We start from the raw sequence: 17832 nt of genomic DNA on the forward strand, positions 1-17832 counted from the left end.
ACAGTGTTGCTGGCATTCTTGGTGGTTTAGGTGGCAGTTGAATTCTGTTCTTTTAAGTTTTCTGTACTATCTTATTTCCCATATCACATCTTCTCTTGTAAAGAATGTATCTTTGTTCCTGGAAAAAAAATATAGTTTTCTGTGATCTGTTGGATAGATACATGATGAGAAATTTCGTAATGAAGACAACCAAAACACAGTTTCTGTATTTCATTGTTGTTTTTTTTTTTTTTTTAAGAAGTGCCATCTAGGCCAGCACAAATTCTTACGTGGTGAGTTTGTGAAGTATTCTCAGTATCTTGTTACTGAAACATAAGTCAGTAGCACATGGGCAATAGGAACTTGGGATAAAACATTATTATTCAAAAGAAGTAACTCAACACTCTGATCAAGTAGATATTCATGAATAATTTTTAAATAAAAAGAAGCATTTAAATTGACAAAAAAAATAGAGCAGAAGTAACAGTGGTTTATTTAGGACCCTATCCTACTGTTTCTGAAGTTGATCAGAAGGTCCCCTGAGTGCTATGGGCATGATCTTTAGCTACCAGAAGAGTGCAGAGGGGTAGAACAACTTGAACAAAGGACCTAAAAGAAGGCAAAAGTATCTGGAAAGCTCAAACCCTTAAGTCACTTGTTTCTTGTAGCAACCTACCAGAAAACAAACTTACTCCTCCATAATACACTGTATATGTACCATTTGTCTATTCAGTAACCAAAAGGCGTAGCACTCAGTTTCTTCATTGCATCATCATGTAAGTGATTTTAGGACCTGCTGAAAAGTCGTTGCCAGGACACTTTTGACTGCTCCACAGACGCTAGTTACGCACTCGTTAGGGACTTCCAGTTTCTTGCTTCTGCCACCCTGTTGCAGGTTGTTTGCAGTGCAAGTCCTGAGGGGCAGCGAGTAACTACAGGAGATCAGTAAGCATCATGAGAGGTACATGCCTGTGTTTTGTGTGGCTTTCAACTAATATCAGAGAGCTCTTTCATGTTCTCATGGCAATGAGGGAACATCGTCAGTTAAAGGAATTGCGTAGCTTTGATGTGTTAAAATTACACTGTCAGTTATGTAGGTCCCATTTTTGATTTGATATGATCACAATTTTTATTTACAGCAATGTTTTCTACTTTTTTGTCTGTTTTAAAAAAGCTTATTGCTGATATTTAATGACTTCTCTGTAATGATTGAAGCCCTGAATTGCACAAATGAGAAGCAGAAACTAAGAATAACCTTACATGAAATGGGTAGAACATAAATAGTTTAAGGCCCGAATATGTGGTGTCCTTTTTTTTTTTTTTTTTTTTTACCTTTAAACTACTTGAGAAGCACAACAAACCTTGAGAAGAACAACCAGCCTTGTTTTGGATGATACTTAAGAAATAGATGAAATAAAAGGTCCCTCGGCTCGGTAGACAAAATTATTTCTCAGTTATGAAAAATACATGTATTGGTATTTAATATTCACAGAGTGTTCTTAGAATAATCCTCAGAAGGGCTTGTTTCTAGAAGCTTGTGGTAGCTAATATTGTTGGGCCAAATCTGCACATGTGCAGTCAAAAAATGCTGCAGATAATTCAGTGAAGCTTCTCTTTTATGCCTTTTTACATTGTTCTCTAAAGAAAACTCTCATTTATAAATGCTACGCATTGGTGTAAATCGAATACTGCTTAGCACTTACTGCAGATTGCTTCACAACATTCAAGTCCTTTAACATTTCTAGGAGGAGGGAGACCAAAGGCTTTGAAAGGCAAGCTCTAATGAACCTAGCTGGAGTGGCTTCAGACGTGCTCAGCTGTCTGCTCTGCTCCCTGCTTAGGATAGCCATCCCAAAGCAAGCCGTGTTGACAGTGTGCCTGGGGTGTGGGAAACTGCTGCATCACAGTAACTCTTCTATTACAGGCATAAATCTCCATTAAATAGTTGTGGAGATAATGTCTTCCTGTTTTACAGTTTCTAGGGCAATGGGAATAAAGATTTTTTTTGAACTCAAGCTTTAGCACAACAAAGTGAAGCTTTTTTAAACCTTACTGGGAAAAAGAGAAAATATGGTAGTGGGAGGTGAATGTGTTTATTTGATTTGGAAATGAAAATGGCATTTAAAAATAGTTGAGTGGCACCTGGGAAGTCTGCCTCTGTTTTTAATTTCAGGATAGTAATTGCAAGATTAATGGAAGATACCAATCTCAGGGGAATGATAAGAAGTAATACGCTTACACTAAATTTTGAATTAAAATTAAGAGCCTGAAGAACGTGGGTGAACTCATTCATAAATTTTGACATATATATATATTATGTCTTCTCCATTGGCAGATGAAACAATCATCCGTGATAGGAAAAACATAAGATTTGTATGTCATCTCTATTGACAATCAAAGTTGTATTTTCAACTTAAGGGTTTTGATGATTTTTACACTTAGCAACCAAAGCTTTAACAACCCCAGCCAACCTTAAAACCCTAGTAACACAGAGACTTGTGTTGACACTGCCATGTCTTGTCTTTTTTTGTGGCACGAGTTACTGAGATAATTGACTTAGTGATTGTTAATGACAAGACTGCATTGTCAGTTGTGCTGGATTATGTCCTTTCTTTGCAAATTTTCCTCTACTCAGCACTGGTGGGGCTGCATTTGGAGTCCTGTGTCTAGTTCTGGGCCACCCAGTGTAAGAGAGACTCGGACATACTGGTAGGAAACTCAGGGCCACCGTGATGATGAAAGATCCGGAGCACCTTTCCTGTGAGGAGAGGTTAAGAGAGCTGGGACTGCTCAGCCTGGAGAAGAGAAGGCTGAGGGGATCTTCCCAATGTCTATAAGTGCCTGAAGAGAGGGTGCAACTAAGATGGAGCCAGCCTCTTTCCAGTGGTGCCCAGTGCCAGTACAAGGGGCAGTAGGCACGAACTAGAGTTCAGGAGGTTCCCTGTGACCCTCAGGAAGCATTTCAGTGCTTTGTCCCTCATACATCACAGGCGCACGTTGCCCAGAGGGGTTGTGGGCTCTTTTCCTTGGACACCTTCCAATGGCACCTGGACATGGGCCTGAGCAGCCTGTGCTGGCTGGCCTTGCTGGAGTGGGAGTTGGGCCGGAGGGACCCGCAAGTCCCTGCCAACCTCAACCAGTCTGTGGTTCTGTGATTCCTACTGTCAGAAAGCCAGTGGAGCATGGAGGAGGAGTAGATGTCGTCATTGTTTATTTTCTCTTTTAATATTTACGTCTTGGGTACTGTTGCACTCAAGAACTTTGCTCAATGCACAGTGTATTGTTTGATAAAAGGTCATAAATTAGATATCAACTTGTGTAATCATCTGTTATTAAGACAATTTGTTCCATGTTCAATACTGAAACTTCAAGCGGAAGTTTCTCCCAGAGAACTGAAATGAAATAAAATGTGTCTAAAATTATGCTGTTATGTTATTGTTAGTATCTACTAGAAATCTTGTACATAGTGTTAAGGTGTAAATGCAGGCAAAAGGTTTTAAAAGTACATTTGCGGGTTTTTTTTTAATCACTTGTGGAAGGGTGGCATTTTATTTTTGCAGGGAAATGCTAGTACTATGCTAGCCACTTCCATTTGGTTTCTGAAATGTTTATATTGACATAATTAGGAAATATTAAGATGAAGTGAAATGAGATAGGGTGAGCTCTTGGTTCTTCACATTCAATTTACAGCTCTCACATTGAAATGTGGAGCTTATTTTGTATGAGCTTCTTTTAAATGTTTGCCACTAGAAGTCTGTGAAGGTGCCTGGGAAGTGGCCATAATTTGATGTGGTCTTTAACTTGATTGAAACTTAATTAGACTCCATATATCTTTATATGAGAATCTTCTGTAGTTTGTTGTTTGTATTACTGAAGTAGTGCTGTTGAAGGGATAATGGGATTATTTTTTTTGATTAAGAAAACATTCCAGATTGTAATAACACCTAGTTAGTGGTACATTTAGAAACAACTGGAAGTAAAATTTGAAATTCTTGCTTGATACCTAAACTCATTTGTTGTATCGCTGTTGTTGTTACACATTTCCCAAATGTGATGTTAGTGTTCTGCGTGAGTATTCATCAGTAGCTTCATGTTACCTGAATAACAGACAACCCTGAGAAGATAATGTAGTGTTGTTTTTTTTAATACAAAATATTATTAAAAAGCAAAGAAATCACTGAGGCACCCTGATTTATTTAATCTGGGTGATTTTCATATTGTAAGTGCTGTTGTAGGAATATGTCTGCATTTGTTCTGGTGCACAAGCTGTGCTTATGGATTTGCCTGTTTGGAGGAAACATCAGCACTGTTTCCTGCCCAGGACTTGGGAACAGTTAGGTGCGGCTCAGGTGAGATGTGCTAGTAATGATCTGCAGCTCTGCACACAGTTGTGCCTACAGAGATATTGCACTGGGTCCCTCTTCAGCAGCTGGTGTGTGTAAAATGCAGTTTATGATTTCTCTGAAGTGTTGTGATAATGTACTGTCTGTAATTAAGTAAAAATGAGCTTTTTCTTTTTTTTTTTTTGGCCCGTAATAAATGAAGCAATGTTTTCCTGCAGTACTAGTGTCATTCAGGTTTTTAAAATGTGTTATTTTATCCATTGAACACTTAAAGCATTTTCATACATCAGCACTCACTTGACTGAGGAATACATATCTTCATATTGTATTATATGTATTCCACAGATTAAATACTCAGTTACTGATATAGATGAACTGCTGCAAGTAATAATGACTTGTTTGAATTAATCTCTGCCACAGCAGTCTCTTATGTAGAGAAAACTGGTATATTTATGAAGCACTGATTCTAGAAAGTAATCATGCTTTAAGGCTGATGTTCATTTTCAAATTGTTAAATCAGCGAGGGATTGTAATGTGGTAGGAACTTAATAAGGCACTGTCGTCTATGCAAAACATGTTTTAAGAAATACCACTGTGAAGTGTCAGGACAACATGCACTTGTGTGCTGCAGATACTGCTATGTCATTAGGATTTGCAGGAAGGGAGTCTTGGGCAGACAACAGTCCCTGTGGCTTCAATGGGAAAATACTGATAATTTGCCTCCTTATTTTGTGTGTCTAGGGCTTCACCAGTATTCTCTGATTGTATCAGTTCATTGCATATTTTTGAACAGCACTTAAGATTTTTTCCCTTTGGGTTCCAGGTTTTCTGTGCAGCGTGCTGTAGCCTGAAGTGCAAGCTGCTGTACATGGATCGGAAGGAAGCTAGAGTGTGTGTAATCTGCCACTCGGTACTAATGAATGGTAAGTGGAGAGAGAAGCTGAAATGCAGAGCTTTGTTGGCTTTGTGCTGAGCTGCAGTGATGATTTTTTTTTAAAAAAAAAAAGAGAGATACTTTTGTTTGTATGGGTAAGTACAGTAAAGGCTCTTGAGAGATCAGCTTGTAATCTCTGTGGAGAGTGGGAATTCCTCAGCTAAACACAATAACAGGCAAAAACTAGAAAGGTTGCTATGAGTTTCAAAACCCCTGTTTGTGAATGCTGTTCCAGGGTTCCAGTAGCAGTGATTTGGGGGGTCTGGGAGATTGGCTGAACAAACCAAGTGTCTTCAGCCATTGCTCATACATCTTGCCTCCCAGACCCTTGAGCATCTTTGTGGCCCTCCTTTGGATGCTCTCACATAGTTTTATGTCCTGACGCGGTGGTGCCCAAACCTGCACGTGGTGCTGGAGGTGAGGCTGCACAGTGCAGAGCAGAGTGGGACAATCCCTTTCCTCTCCCAGCTGGCACTGCTGGGCCTGGTGCACCCCAGGGCACTGTTGGCCCTTTGGGCTGCCAGGGCACACTCCTGTCTCATATTCAACTTGCTGCTGACTGTCCGTACTCTTCTTTTTCCACTTAAGCACTAGGAAAAGATCCCTGCTCAGCCAATACGGCCTTCTGCTTGCTTGCTTGACTTGTGATGCTCTGGAACGATCTGCTCCTGTGCTCTTAAGAGATGACTCTTAAAAGTGAGCAGCACTGATGTGTACCCAATTTCTTCAAAAGCACGTTCTCAGGGAACCTTACTAACTTGCAGGCCAAATATATAAAGTAACAGGAAATGCAGGCAATACTATCTAGAAATTAAGAGCAAGCCCCAGCAAAGACAATGTTACATTTTGAGGTGGAGAAAATAGCACGTTTCAAAGTGTACAAGAACAAGTACATAACACCTGGCAAAAAGCAGCCAGCTCCTTTTAGTGGAGAGTCGGATTTGTTTTCAGCTGGGGGAAGGAAGGAATATGAAAATATTTCAGCTGCAACCAGAAGTGTTCTTGTAAAAAAGCATAATAAAATTGATCATGTTGTAATGATTTCCTTTTAAAAGCCTTTCTGTCCTGTTGCCAGGATGGAAACACATTAATGGCAGCAAAGAGTGACACCACTGCTTGGTTTATTATAGAGAGAGAGCTACTTAGGTGTGCTGCCTCTCAGTTATTTCTGTGTTGCTGCCCCTGCTGCAGTGCTTTGTGGTGATGCTTTTGGTTACTGATTATTTTCCCTGTTGTGTGATGGTGTCCGATCTGTCCGGATTTCTTGCAGTTTGTTTTCCAGTAAGGATTTTTTTTCCTGCTCAGTGCTGCAGGTTAAGCATCTTTGCATTGTTTTGGATTTGGGGATAGGAATTGCACTTTAAAAGTAATTAATTCATTTGGCTGCTCAGTACCTGCTTTGTATTTTAGTAAGATGTTGAGGGAGGATTGTGTTTTTTTTTTCTGACACTTTTCTATGGGCAGAGTACATATTTAAGAAGCTTCCAATGCCACTGTTGCTTTATTTTCAGTTGGTAGAGGTGCTGAGTTGGCACTTTGGTAGATCAAGAGGAGGCTTTAAAAATGCTCTTTTACTCCGCTGTGAATTTTCTAATTATGGGATCTTGGAGAAGTAACTTTCTTTTTGCATTTTTAACACTTCTTTCAGGACAAATATGCTAAATGCATACAGAATTGCTGTTAAAAATACTTAATCTTTCTTCTGAAATGTCAGTACCATTTCCATTGATAGTATTTCAATCTACTGGTCTTGCAGATTGATGGGAAGAAGTAGAAGGGTTTGTGTTCTGTTGTGGGGTTGTTTTTTTGTTTTTTTTTCCAATCTTGTTATATTTGTATTGGCTTTATGACAATTCGTAGCCAAAGAAACCCAAAGATGTATGTGATTTATTCAGACTTAGAAGTTGCTTTGAGAATTCAGGTAGTGTGATATTTATGCCTGGCTGGAGAATTGCATTTTTTTTTGTAACTAAATAATGTGGACAGGCTAGAAGCACACATCTGAATTTTCTGGTAACTTGCTTAGCTACAAGCCTTCGTTGCAGATGAAGAAGTTGTAATTTGGAGGTACAATCTACTCCTCTGTATAGAGGAGAGATTTCCCTGTGATGGATGTTGTCAGCAGGAGTTTTATGCATTATAATTTGGGCAGTTAAATTAAGGTTCAAGTAAGCCCTTCAAAATTGATAGCATATGGGTTTTGTTTTTTTTTTTTTAAATAGTGAAGATGTCCTGTAGATTATTAAACATCTGTAGTAGGAATGAAGAATGTCCATTGTCCATCTGTAAAGTCTACTGAAATATGGTGTGATAAAGATATATATGTGGTATATAAATATATGTATGCGATATATAAATATATATTTAGAAATGCAGAATGAGTCACAAAGAATTAAGCATCAATCAGTTCAAGTGTACTGTTAAAGCTTTCAGAAGGTATTTCTGTGTAAACTGATATTTTCATTGCATAGGATGAGTGGTCTTTCTCCTAATGCTGTGTGTTTCATTGTTCAATTACAGTCTCTTTGGCTTTTAAATGAAGAGAGATTGTCTTCAAAGGTGTCAGGGTCCAGAGCTACCATAGCTGAGAACTTAACACAGTGTTTTGGAATCTTAGGTACTTTCCTCTGCTCATGTTTCTTGTTCTTTGTCTGCTTTAGCTCAAGCCTGGGAGAACATGATGAGTGCCTCAAGCCAGAGTCCTAACCCTAACAATCCCGCTGAATACTGTTCTACTATCCCTCCTTTGCAGCAGGCTCAGGCATCGGGTGCCCTGAGCTCTCCACCTCCCACTGTCATGGTACCTGTGGGAGTTTTAAAGCATCCTGGAGCAGAAGGTAAGAGCACTTCTGTTCTTACTACAGCTAACCTGAAAGGGAAAGAAGTTGTTGAGAAGATCTGCACTTCATCTCCCGGGTTTTCAAGCTAATGCCAGTGTGACATTCCTGCCCTCACTAGAGCCATAAGGTTTTTAAGGACACGTAAACCATTCTCAGCAGATGAGTGTTTAGTTTATATGTGATGCTGCCATAGAGAGTCAAAGTTGCTGTGAGATGTTAAATACAGTTTTTTTTTTTTCTCTCTAGTGGCTCAACCTAGAGAACAAAGACGTGTTTGGTTTGCTGATGGGATATTACCCAATGGAGAAGTTGCTGATGCAGCAAAACTGACGGTAGCTGGAACAACTTCTAGTGGAACCTTAGCAGTATCACACGATCCAGCAAAGCCCGTAACCAACAATGCTTTATCAGCAGAAGTAAGGAAACGTTACACTGGTAACCATTCAAAACACCAGGCTTACTTTGGTCGTAAATGTTAGTAGTTTCTGTGATTTTGGGAAGGCTAATGTGGGAAATCTGTTGAAGCTTGTCTTAGTGTGTTATACAGCAAGCGTCCTCACTTCTCATGTTTGCAGAGTGCTGAAGCAGACATATATTTTGTCCTAAAATGAACTCTTATAAGGTAGAGTGTTTAAAGCACTGTTTAAAGTTTATGTGGTAGGTGGCTTCCAAGGTTTGAGCTGTACAGGCTGTGTATGAAGCACATTCATGTAATGTGTGTTTTAAAAAAGCTGAGTCATTGTCAGTAAGGGTTTGAAACAGTAAGACTGTCATAGTGCAAAATGGAAAAATATTTTGCTCAAGACTTCACGTAAAATGATTTATGCATGAAAACACAGATGTGATCTAACAGTACTAAGTGCATCATGCTCCATGTGAACGGCATTGGGACTTGTCACAAAGTTCAAATGGGCACGGGCACATTTTCATTTACCTTTACAAAGGAAATTGGTGTGTGTGGTGCTAGAGTAGGGAGACGCAGACTCTGTCTGAGCAGACTTCTTAATAAAAGTTCACACAGAGGAGTCATCATCATAATCTATTTCTAAAGGTACAGATTACTTGATGCTTCTGTTTCTGAAGCAGGCATAAAGTCCTTCACGTAGATACAGGTAATCTAGGTAGGCAGCTCTTAAATTTCTTTTGTAATGTTGTCTTTCCTTATTGTTTGCTTCTTATAGACTGATAATGCTTCTGTGTTCTCGGGAAGTATAACTCAGGTTGGCAGTCCTGTTGGCAGTGCAATGAATCTAATTCCTGAAGATGGGCTTCCTCCAATTCTCATCTCCACTGGAGTAAAAGGAGGTGAGGGGATAAGTTGGCAGTTAGCTTTTATGCTTAACATTTGCAATTAACTCAGTTGTTACTACATGTATTTTAAAAATAAGATGCTGTCAATACGGTGAACATTTTAAGAAATTCACAGTGAGTACTTCTGTCTAAATGTCATGACACTCGTTTGCACTATTGATCCCTACTAGCAACCAGAAGAACCCCATCTTGCGATGAAATTTTGGTAAGAAGTAAAGCACAAAACAAAAAGAAAATGAGCCCATATTTCTGGACTGAAGTTCAGAATTGGGCTGCTGGGAATATTTTGCATGGAGATGCATTTTAATTAGCCTTCTGAATATTCATGCTTCCCTTCTCTGAAATTCTCTTGGGACATCTGCTCTGTCTGAGGCATCACAGAGCCCTGAATGCAGTGTCACCATTGCCCATCGTGGCCTGCAGTGAAACTTGTAGTGATTGTGGGATCCATTCTGGAGCATGCAAACGCAGGAGGATTGAGAAAAACTCATTTTCTAAAGTTTTTTTTTCTAAGGAAAAACTAATTTTCTATGTTTGCGTATCTGACAGTTGCTTTCTGTCTAGTTCATGATATCCTTTAAAATACGATTCTGGGATTAATTTATTTTTTAATCTTTTTTTTTTTACATTCCTATTAAATATTTTGCTGCTATAGTGCATTTCTAATATTAAGCCAGAAGTGACCCGTGACTGTGGGATATTGTCAAAACCAAAATGTGTGCGGCATTTCATTTCAAAACAAATCTGTCCCATCCTGTGTTAGCTGTTCAGGTGGGCACCTGATTATTGAACTGCTTCCACAAAAAAGGAGCGAAACAACAGAATGGTTTTCAGTTTCCATAAAGATAACCCCATGTAAACTGCATTTTGTATGCTAAGTTCGTATGCTGTCATGGACAGGATTTGTCTTTTGCTGTATTTTAACAAATTGCCTTTCTTTCTAGATCATTCTAACTGGAACGGTAGTACAGTTCTGTCAAAACCTGTTTTCACCTGTGTAACTGCTTTTTGTTGGCTTAAGTACAGAGAAGATTATAATCACATGGATGAGAAATTTTAATTTACTACTCTTAAGGGTCTAATCAGAGAGAGAAACAACAGGCATCTTTGAAATTTTGTGTTGGAATCCGTTTTACATTGAAGTTAGACTGTCTGCAGTCTGAAAAACCCTGTTTTGTATAGTTATATATTGTTGTCCTCCCATTAGCTAATGCTCTGAAAATATAAGTTCTGTGGCAAAGGGATAGACCGTGTGTTGTGTCTGTAGTCCAGGACTGATGCTCCTCTGCTTTACTGTGATGTAAATAACAAGTGCTAACTTCTTTGTCATTTGGGATTTCGGTTGACACCATGACACATTTCTCTACTTGATTTCCCTTTTCTCCTCCATTTGATACAAAAAAAAAAAAGCTGCTTTATAAAACAAACTGTACTTTTCTAGAAGATGCACAGGGGTTATGCGTATAAATGTTACTGAATTTGAAAATACCAGCCTAGGAAACAATCAAATCAGAATACGTAAGTGTTTCTTTAAATGTCAAAAAGCAAAAAAGCATCAGAATTAACTGAAGGTAATATACTTTATCACTACGTGAAGCATTTCACTGTGTGTTTACTTGTTCTTTCATAGATTATGCTGTAGAAGAGAGACCTTCTCAGATCTCTGTCATGCAGCAGCTGGAGGATGGTGGCCCTGACCCTCTTGTCTTTGTTTTAAATGCTAATTTGTTGTCCATGGTAAAAATTGTAAATTGTAAGTCTATGCTTTCTGTGATTTTTCTTTTTTAATTATTACCCTTAAATAAGGCTTGGTATATGAGGGGAAATCTTATATGTATTACTGCAGCAACAGCAGCACTCTTATTTGGTAAGACACTCTCGTGCACAGAGTGAAAACTTGTACTTAACCACATTTTTTAAAATTATATAAGGATTTTGTCCAGTGATTTAGACATTGATGAAGACTTTTTTTTTTCCTGAAAATACAAACTAATTGATATAGCCACCAGTTCTCAGTTTTGGAGTCAGTTATCTCCTGTCTGACTTGATAGGGCAGGATATTGTATTACTCAGTCTTCCTTTGGTTGCTTAACTCATTTCCTTGTCCCCCTGTTCTGAGAAAAGTAGGTAGGATCCCATAGCAATGCTCAGGTTCTGTGCATCTCTCATACCCTTTTCAATACTCTGCAGGCGTGTGTGTGCGTGCTGAGGGAGGGAGGAATAAATGGGCAGGCACATAGGTACAAACATGAGAAGCCATCTCAATTTGTCTCTTGTGGATGAGAAAATAACGTTTGAAAAATTCAAAAGGGCGGTTTTGTAGTAAAATGTTTTGATTCTGAAGAGTTTGTACAGTAAACTGAGAAGTTGTCTATAAATCTTTAAGCATCTAGTTAGCATTACATTTATGTGCTTATATTTGGATGGAAAGATTTTATTCTAGTAACTTAGTATCTTCAACAAATGAATTTTGAAGCTTGTGTCATCGTTAGCGTTCGTGTAAAGCAGCAGAACGCAGTGATTCAGTGATCCTTCTCAAGAGACAGATCGCTTTCTGAAACTTGTTCACTGTCAGGATCACGATCTGCACAGCAAACAGCCTGGCCTTTTCTCAGCTTCCTTTGTTCCTATTTATATCTGGTCCTTGAGTTTGGACACAGAAGCTGCTAAAAGTCTGCTCTGCGGTGCTAATCCCCAAATCTAACTGGGAGCAATATTACTCTGGCTGTTCCTTAGCTGCAAACTGCATATTACTGAGCTGGTTTTGGTTTGGATGTGTTTGCCAATTTGTTCCTGTGACAGACGTCACAACCAAATATGCTGTAACACTGATGATTGAATGGTCTTTCTGTAGTGAAATTTAGGCATATTTTGTGAAATTCTGATTTTCTTTTCTGGTATGTTTTTTTCCTTTCTGCAGATGTGAACAGGAAGTGCTGGTGTTTCACTACGAAAGGAATGCATGCAGTGGGGCAGTCTGAGATAGTCATTCTCTTGCAGTGTTTGCCTGATGAGAAGTGTTTGCCCAAGGATATCTTTAACCACTTTGTGCAACTTTATCGGGATGCCTTAGCAGGTAGGAATGCTATCTATCTCTCAAAAGCGATTTCAATAGATCAGATACATTTCCATCACTTAGAAAAATGTCTACTTTTATATGAGATAATACGAAAAAACAAATAGGATCAAAGCTGGTAGGGTGCTGAGTTAAGATTGGTTAGGAGCATCCAGTGTTATGTTCATCTTATCAAACAAAAGTGTGAGTGGGGTGCTGGTGACGTGGGAGCTGCTGTGGACATCATCCAGTTACCCTCTGGGTGCCAGTGTGTGGGAGATTTGGCCCACAGAGGCTTTACATAGGCTGTTACAGGAATGGAGCAGGAAAACTCCTTGTGACAACGTCGTGTTCAGCAGCCATTGCTATTGTCTGCTCTGGCATTTCTGCCAGGTCTTGGGTTAAGAACTTGAATAAAGCTAAAACATTCCTTAATGTATTGCTCTGCTTTGTTTAGCAGTAAATGGGTACCCAGCAGGGCTCCTGGGTACACTGATGACATGGCTTCTGACAATTCTCATTTCAGCTTAAAGTCAGAAAGAAAATGTTAAGAATTGTTGTAGATAGTGTTAAATATCTTAAATAATTCAAAAGTTTACTTGCTATATTTTTGAATATATGTTTGTGCCTTGCAGCACTTTCCCCTGAATTTTGAATTTTAGTATCTCAATCACAAGGTTATTTGATGTAAAACCTTATGCATTTTATACTTGCTGAGTAAATAGGCTTCCGCTCTTAACTGTTGCTTGGACCTTATAATTCAAAAACTGTTGCATAGTAAGGAAAAACTCTTATTTGGTTTCTGTGATGAGAAAATAAAGCTAGTTTTCCAGAGGCGAAATTGCATCACATTTAGGTGATACACTGACACTACATTTATGAAGGGTTCTGCATGTCAACTGAAATGCCTGTGCAGTGACAGAATCCAATGTTTTAATGAAATAATGGAAAAGATTTTTGTCTCCTGAAATGTCTTTACTCAAAAAAAGGTCATCTTGTCCAGAGAGGTTGCCAGGTTCAGAATGTGCTGTTATCTCATGCCATAATGAATTTAACACATGCTGGAAACAAATAATTTTCCAAGTCTCACTTCGTTGACAGTGCTTTATCTTCTTCTTAATGTTATTCAGATGGAGATGGTTAGAAAATGCTATATTTGTGTGTATTTATGTATGTGCAAACACACTGGTACGCATGTGCTACTAGATGTGTATACTGCAGCGATGTTTGTATAATTACAGTATGGAAATAGATAATTCTTTAACTCCTACATAACACATTTGAAATTCTTTCTAGTGCTCTCATGGCAATAATTTAATATCCTACAACTGTAGCTGTGCAAAGAGCTGCTTACTGTTGTACGATTTTTCATTAGAAACCAAACTTTGCTACTTAGGAATTCCACTCTGTAATGGCCTTTTGGTAGCATTTGCTCTGTGTTGTATTTCAGACGTGTTGTGGAAATAGGTACACACCTAGAGTTGCCATATGGTAGAGTACCAAACAGCACTGAAACGTTCATAGATCATAGTACCTCAGTAAATTCCTGTAGCACTTTGTAATGCACACTCTCAATCTGCATCCTTTTTTCTTTTCAAGTCATGCGTGCAGGAGAGGGAGAAGTATATATTTGCAGCTCTGGTCATTTTCAAGATTAATCAGCCAGAGAAGCTGAAGGGATTTCAGTTTGGTGGTTGCAATCCCTTGGAAGTAGTCAAGCAGTTTGTGTGCTGTTAGAGATGCATCCATGCTTCCAACTTTGTTCATTTCAGAGGTATTGCACCTCTGCTAGAGCTTAAATGATAGATACTTAGAGCAAATGAGAATTTCATCGGGAACTATTTGAAACCTTGCCTCACAGGGGTGAGGCGTTTTTCATTATATCGTATATTGGTTTAAATTTATTTTGCCATGATGAAACTGAAATAAGTTCTGATGTTTTTTATTTTTCTCCTCTAGTAAATATTTAAAAACAGTCATAAAGTAAAAAGAGACAGTGAGTAATTTTTAATGGAACGAAAGCAAGAATTGCATACAGTGATAATGATTTTGTTTTGAAAATGGTTGAGTTTTGCTGCTGTTCTTGTTTTGAACCAAAACATAAAGCATTTCTCACCTTGATTATTTAATTAAAGCACGTATCTGTAGTGATTCTTTTTTTTTTTCCATGAGTCACATTTATTTACTAGCTCAACTTTTTTCCTGCTCAATTTTGAGTTCTGCATTCCAACCTAGAAGCACAAACTTGTGTGTACTCAAGTCCCCTCCGAGATGTTTCTGCTCTCCTCAGAGGCTGGCTTATTTCTTCAGGCCTAGTCCTGTCCTCTGTGCTCTAAGCCACTTGCAGAACGTGATTTTAGTGTGTGCAGCAGCTGCAGCTGAGCCCAGCCCTCCAACCTGCAGGCAAGAGCATTTGGTGTGTATGCTTAATGCTTCGTGATTTGTCCTTCTGCTTCAGCTCCGCTTTCAGTAGAGATAAGATGTCAGTCAGGTGCAGCACCGCTCTGAACCCTAACTAGGGGAAATGCTCAACCACGAGCTTTAGTCTAGTGTTAGGACTTGGTAATTGTAAAGCAATTGAGAGAGTTTGAAGTTAAGTTATAGGTATTTTTCCCTATGGGTTGTATGTATGTGAGGTATAAATTGTAAATTTGTTAATTAAGACATGTATTAACTGCTGTTGTTTCCCTTGTTTTATTTTACCTTTGGCCCTTCCAAAGCTTCCTGCTCCCCATCAAGCTCCCTGCAGCGCTGCCTTTCTTGTTTTGAAACTGAAAGCTACTGATCTCTGTTGCAGAAGTACTGCTGCAGTAGTAATCCCATGATTATCTTTGTCTGTTGGCTATAAGACTGCGAGGAGGTCTAGTGAATGGAAAAATGAGAACTTCTGTTCCTCTGAATGAGTACTCGGAAGCAGTTGGATATGTTTATACAGAGCTGCCAGATCCACCCTTAGTACGTCAGCTCTTTGGTGGACTACGATAAGTGCTACTGTTATTTTTGTAATGAAAAGGCAAATGTGGTAAATGCTTGAAAGGGGGTTGTGATCTGTGTGGTTCCGGATGTTCTATCCCAATCACAGTTTTATGTATGTTTTACTTAGTCTGGTTTTATTTAAATAAGCTAAAACACGAGATCTGTAGAGAAGTCCACGTAGATACTCTGAGCAGAGAACAGCTTTAACTGTCATGCTCTGCAAGTGTAGTATGGAAAAATGGATACAAAATTGAAGATGGTGTGTGGGGTAAGAGTGATTGGAAGACTGCTGCAGCTTGGTTAGAGGAAGATTTGAGTGCTGGTAACCACTGCTTACAACAATAGTGAGTGAGACATTACATCTGTTGCCACTATGAATAAGTTCTTTCCAAATTTCATGCTGATATTTTTCAATACAAAGATACTCAGTATGATCAGAACTTTGATTTTTTTTTTTTTTAAATAGTGGCATCTGCTGCAGATGTGTTGTGTGATTAAGTTAAATCCACAATCCTGTTTCTTCTGCGTCTCTTTGTGGATCTTTGTGTTAACACTGTCTGGGTTTGTGTTGGTTTATGTGCTTGTTTGCTCTTGAAGAAAATCGGTCTGGCAAGACCAATCCCAGGTGAGTCTTGCTTTGCATTTCTTGCTGCTGGAGTAGGATGTTTGAATTTTCAGGATGCTGGCATGGTGTTAGGTACTTGGCAGATCTTGGCTGTTATTGGTGATGGTGGAATGAGGTCAGACAGATGCAGCTTTCTCTTCTCCAAGTATGCTTTCCCTGAGATTAGGTGTTAGTACCTAACAATACAGAGTATATATCAGGAATTCAACTGTTTTAAGTAAAAGCACCGAGGTAGCTTCATCATGTACTCAGTGCAATGAAGAAACAAAGGAATACTTTCTTCTTTACCTTTTCCAGTATAAACTATTTTATTTGAACCCAGAAGGGATTGTCAAGGTGATATGCAGAGTTTGTCAGAGGAAGGCACTTAAGCAAAGAATTCAGAACACAGTATGGATTGTTACTGAAGGCAAAGCCACATCAGTGGGTACAAGCATGTTTGTTTTAAAGGAATTTGTGGAGCTGCTTAGGATTAAGGGTATACACAGGGTAACCCAGTATAGCTGGGAAAAGAATAAATACCTCCTGCAGAGCTGCTTTAGATGCATCGTGCACATTTATGGCACTTCCTAAACAATATTAATTGTCTGATGTAATGTGCTGGAACTTAATATAAGAAAAGGCACCTTTCTCTTCACTTTCTGTTCACAGTTACTTCTTTAGAAAGGAGGTTGTGATATTTTGTAAATTAAATATATGGCTTTCAGAAGGGTAGCTTTTTCTGAGTGTTCTTCTGACAGCTACACTTTCTGCACAAGCTTCTGAAATACAGTTCTATGCTCCTAATGTGTAACAGTGCAGTGGGCCAGGTTTGACCTTGTCATGCTGGTAATAGCTTCCCTTTATTTAAGGTAGCAGTATGACAGGTTTAAGTGCTTTGTATCCACATAAATAAAAAGTGAATGGGAATTTACTGAGAAATATAAGTATGTATTAACTTATCAGTGGGGCCTTGACTTGGAACTGCCTTTAGAGACGTGACAGGAAAGGCAGACAGCCCCAAGACAGTGCAGAAGTATTTGTAGAAGAAGCCCAGAGTGGCTTTTTTCATTTGGATTTGCTATGTGAAAAGGGCACTTCCTTGATTCCTCCCATGCTCTACTCAAGCTGTTGCGTGTTCTCATAAATAATGACTTGCAGCACAACTGCCTAATCTCCATAGTGGGTCCTGTTAATAGCTGTAACGTCTTGGAGCTTATACTGGGAGACACTTGTATCAATAGGAATAACGCTTAGCGCTGCGTGTGTGGTAGCAAAGTGCTGAACACCAGAGAGTCAGATTTCACTCTGTGGGTTTTTTCATATTGCTGTTAACTGAAAAACTTGTTGTTAAGGCAGCTCAAGCATGTGACTATTGAAACGGCATCTCCTGAAACAGAAAAAATAAGTAGCTGTCCTCTTCTGCTGTAGCACTCGGCATCAGTCACAAGTAGAAATGTCTGATGGTTTTGTCATCCCAGGGGGCAATATCTCACATCATGGAAGCATATGGTGTTCTCCTAGAATCACAGAATGGCTTGGGTTGGGACCTTAAAGCCCAGCCAGTTCCAACCTCCTGCCACAGGCAGGGTTGCACCACACCAGAGCTGGCTGCCCAGGACCCCATCCAAGCTGGGCTTGTACACTTCCAGGGATGGGGCACCCACAGCCTGTGCCAGTGCCTTCCCACACTTTGAATAAAGAATTCTCTCCTATGTGTAACCTGTATCTCCCCTTTTTTAGTTTGAAGCCGTTCGCCCTTGTTCTGTTGCTGTCAGACCATTTTGAAA

The 17832-nt window shown here is 39.2% G+C and overlaps 1 protein-coding gene across 5 annotated transcripts in view; it reads left to right on the forward strand.

Annotated features, from left to right (window-relative positions):
• ZFYVE9 (zinc finger FYVE-type containing 9) overlaps positions 1-17832 on the forward strand; it is a 58046-nt gene that overhangs the window by 26031 nt on the left and 14183 nt on the right. For all 5 annotated transcript variants that reach the window (XM_021404268.1, XM_021404264.1, XM_021404265.1 and 2 more), the window contains 6 exons: positions 5146-5245; positions 7917-8093; positions 8343-8512; positions 9278-9401; positions 11038-11160; positions 12328-12483. In XM_021404268.1, coding sequence (XP_021259943.1) covers positions 5146-5245; positions 7917-8093; positions 8343-8512; positions 9278-9401; positions 11038-11160; positions 12328-12483 — 850 coding nt within the window. The remainder of the gene's footprint in view (positions 1-5145; positions 5246-7916; positions 8094-8342; positions 8513-9277; positions 9402-11037; positions 11161-12327; positions 12484-17832) is intronic.

The sequence above is a fragment of the Numida meleagris genome, chromosome 7 (assembly GCF_002078875.1).
Source record: "Numida meleagris isolate 19003 breed g44 Domestic line chromosome 7, NumMel1.0, whole genome shotgun sequence".
In the NCBI taxonomy this organism is placed as follows: Eukaryota; Metazoa; Chordata; class Aves; order Galliformes; family Numididae; genus Numida; species Numida meleagris.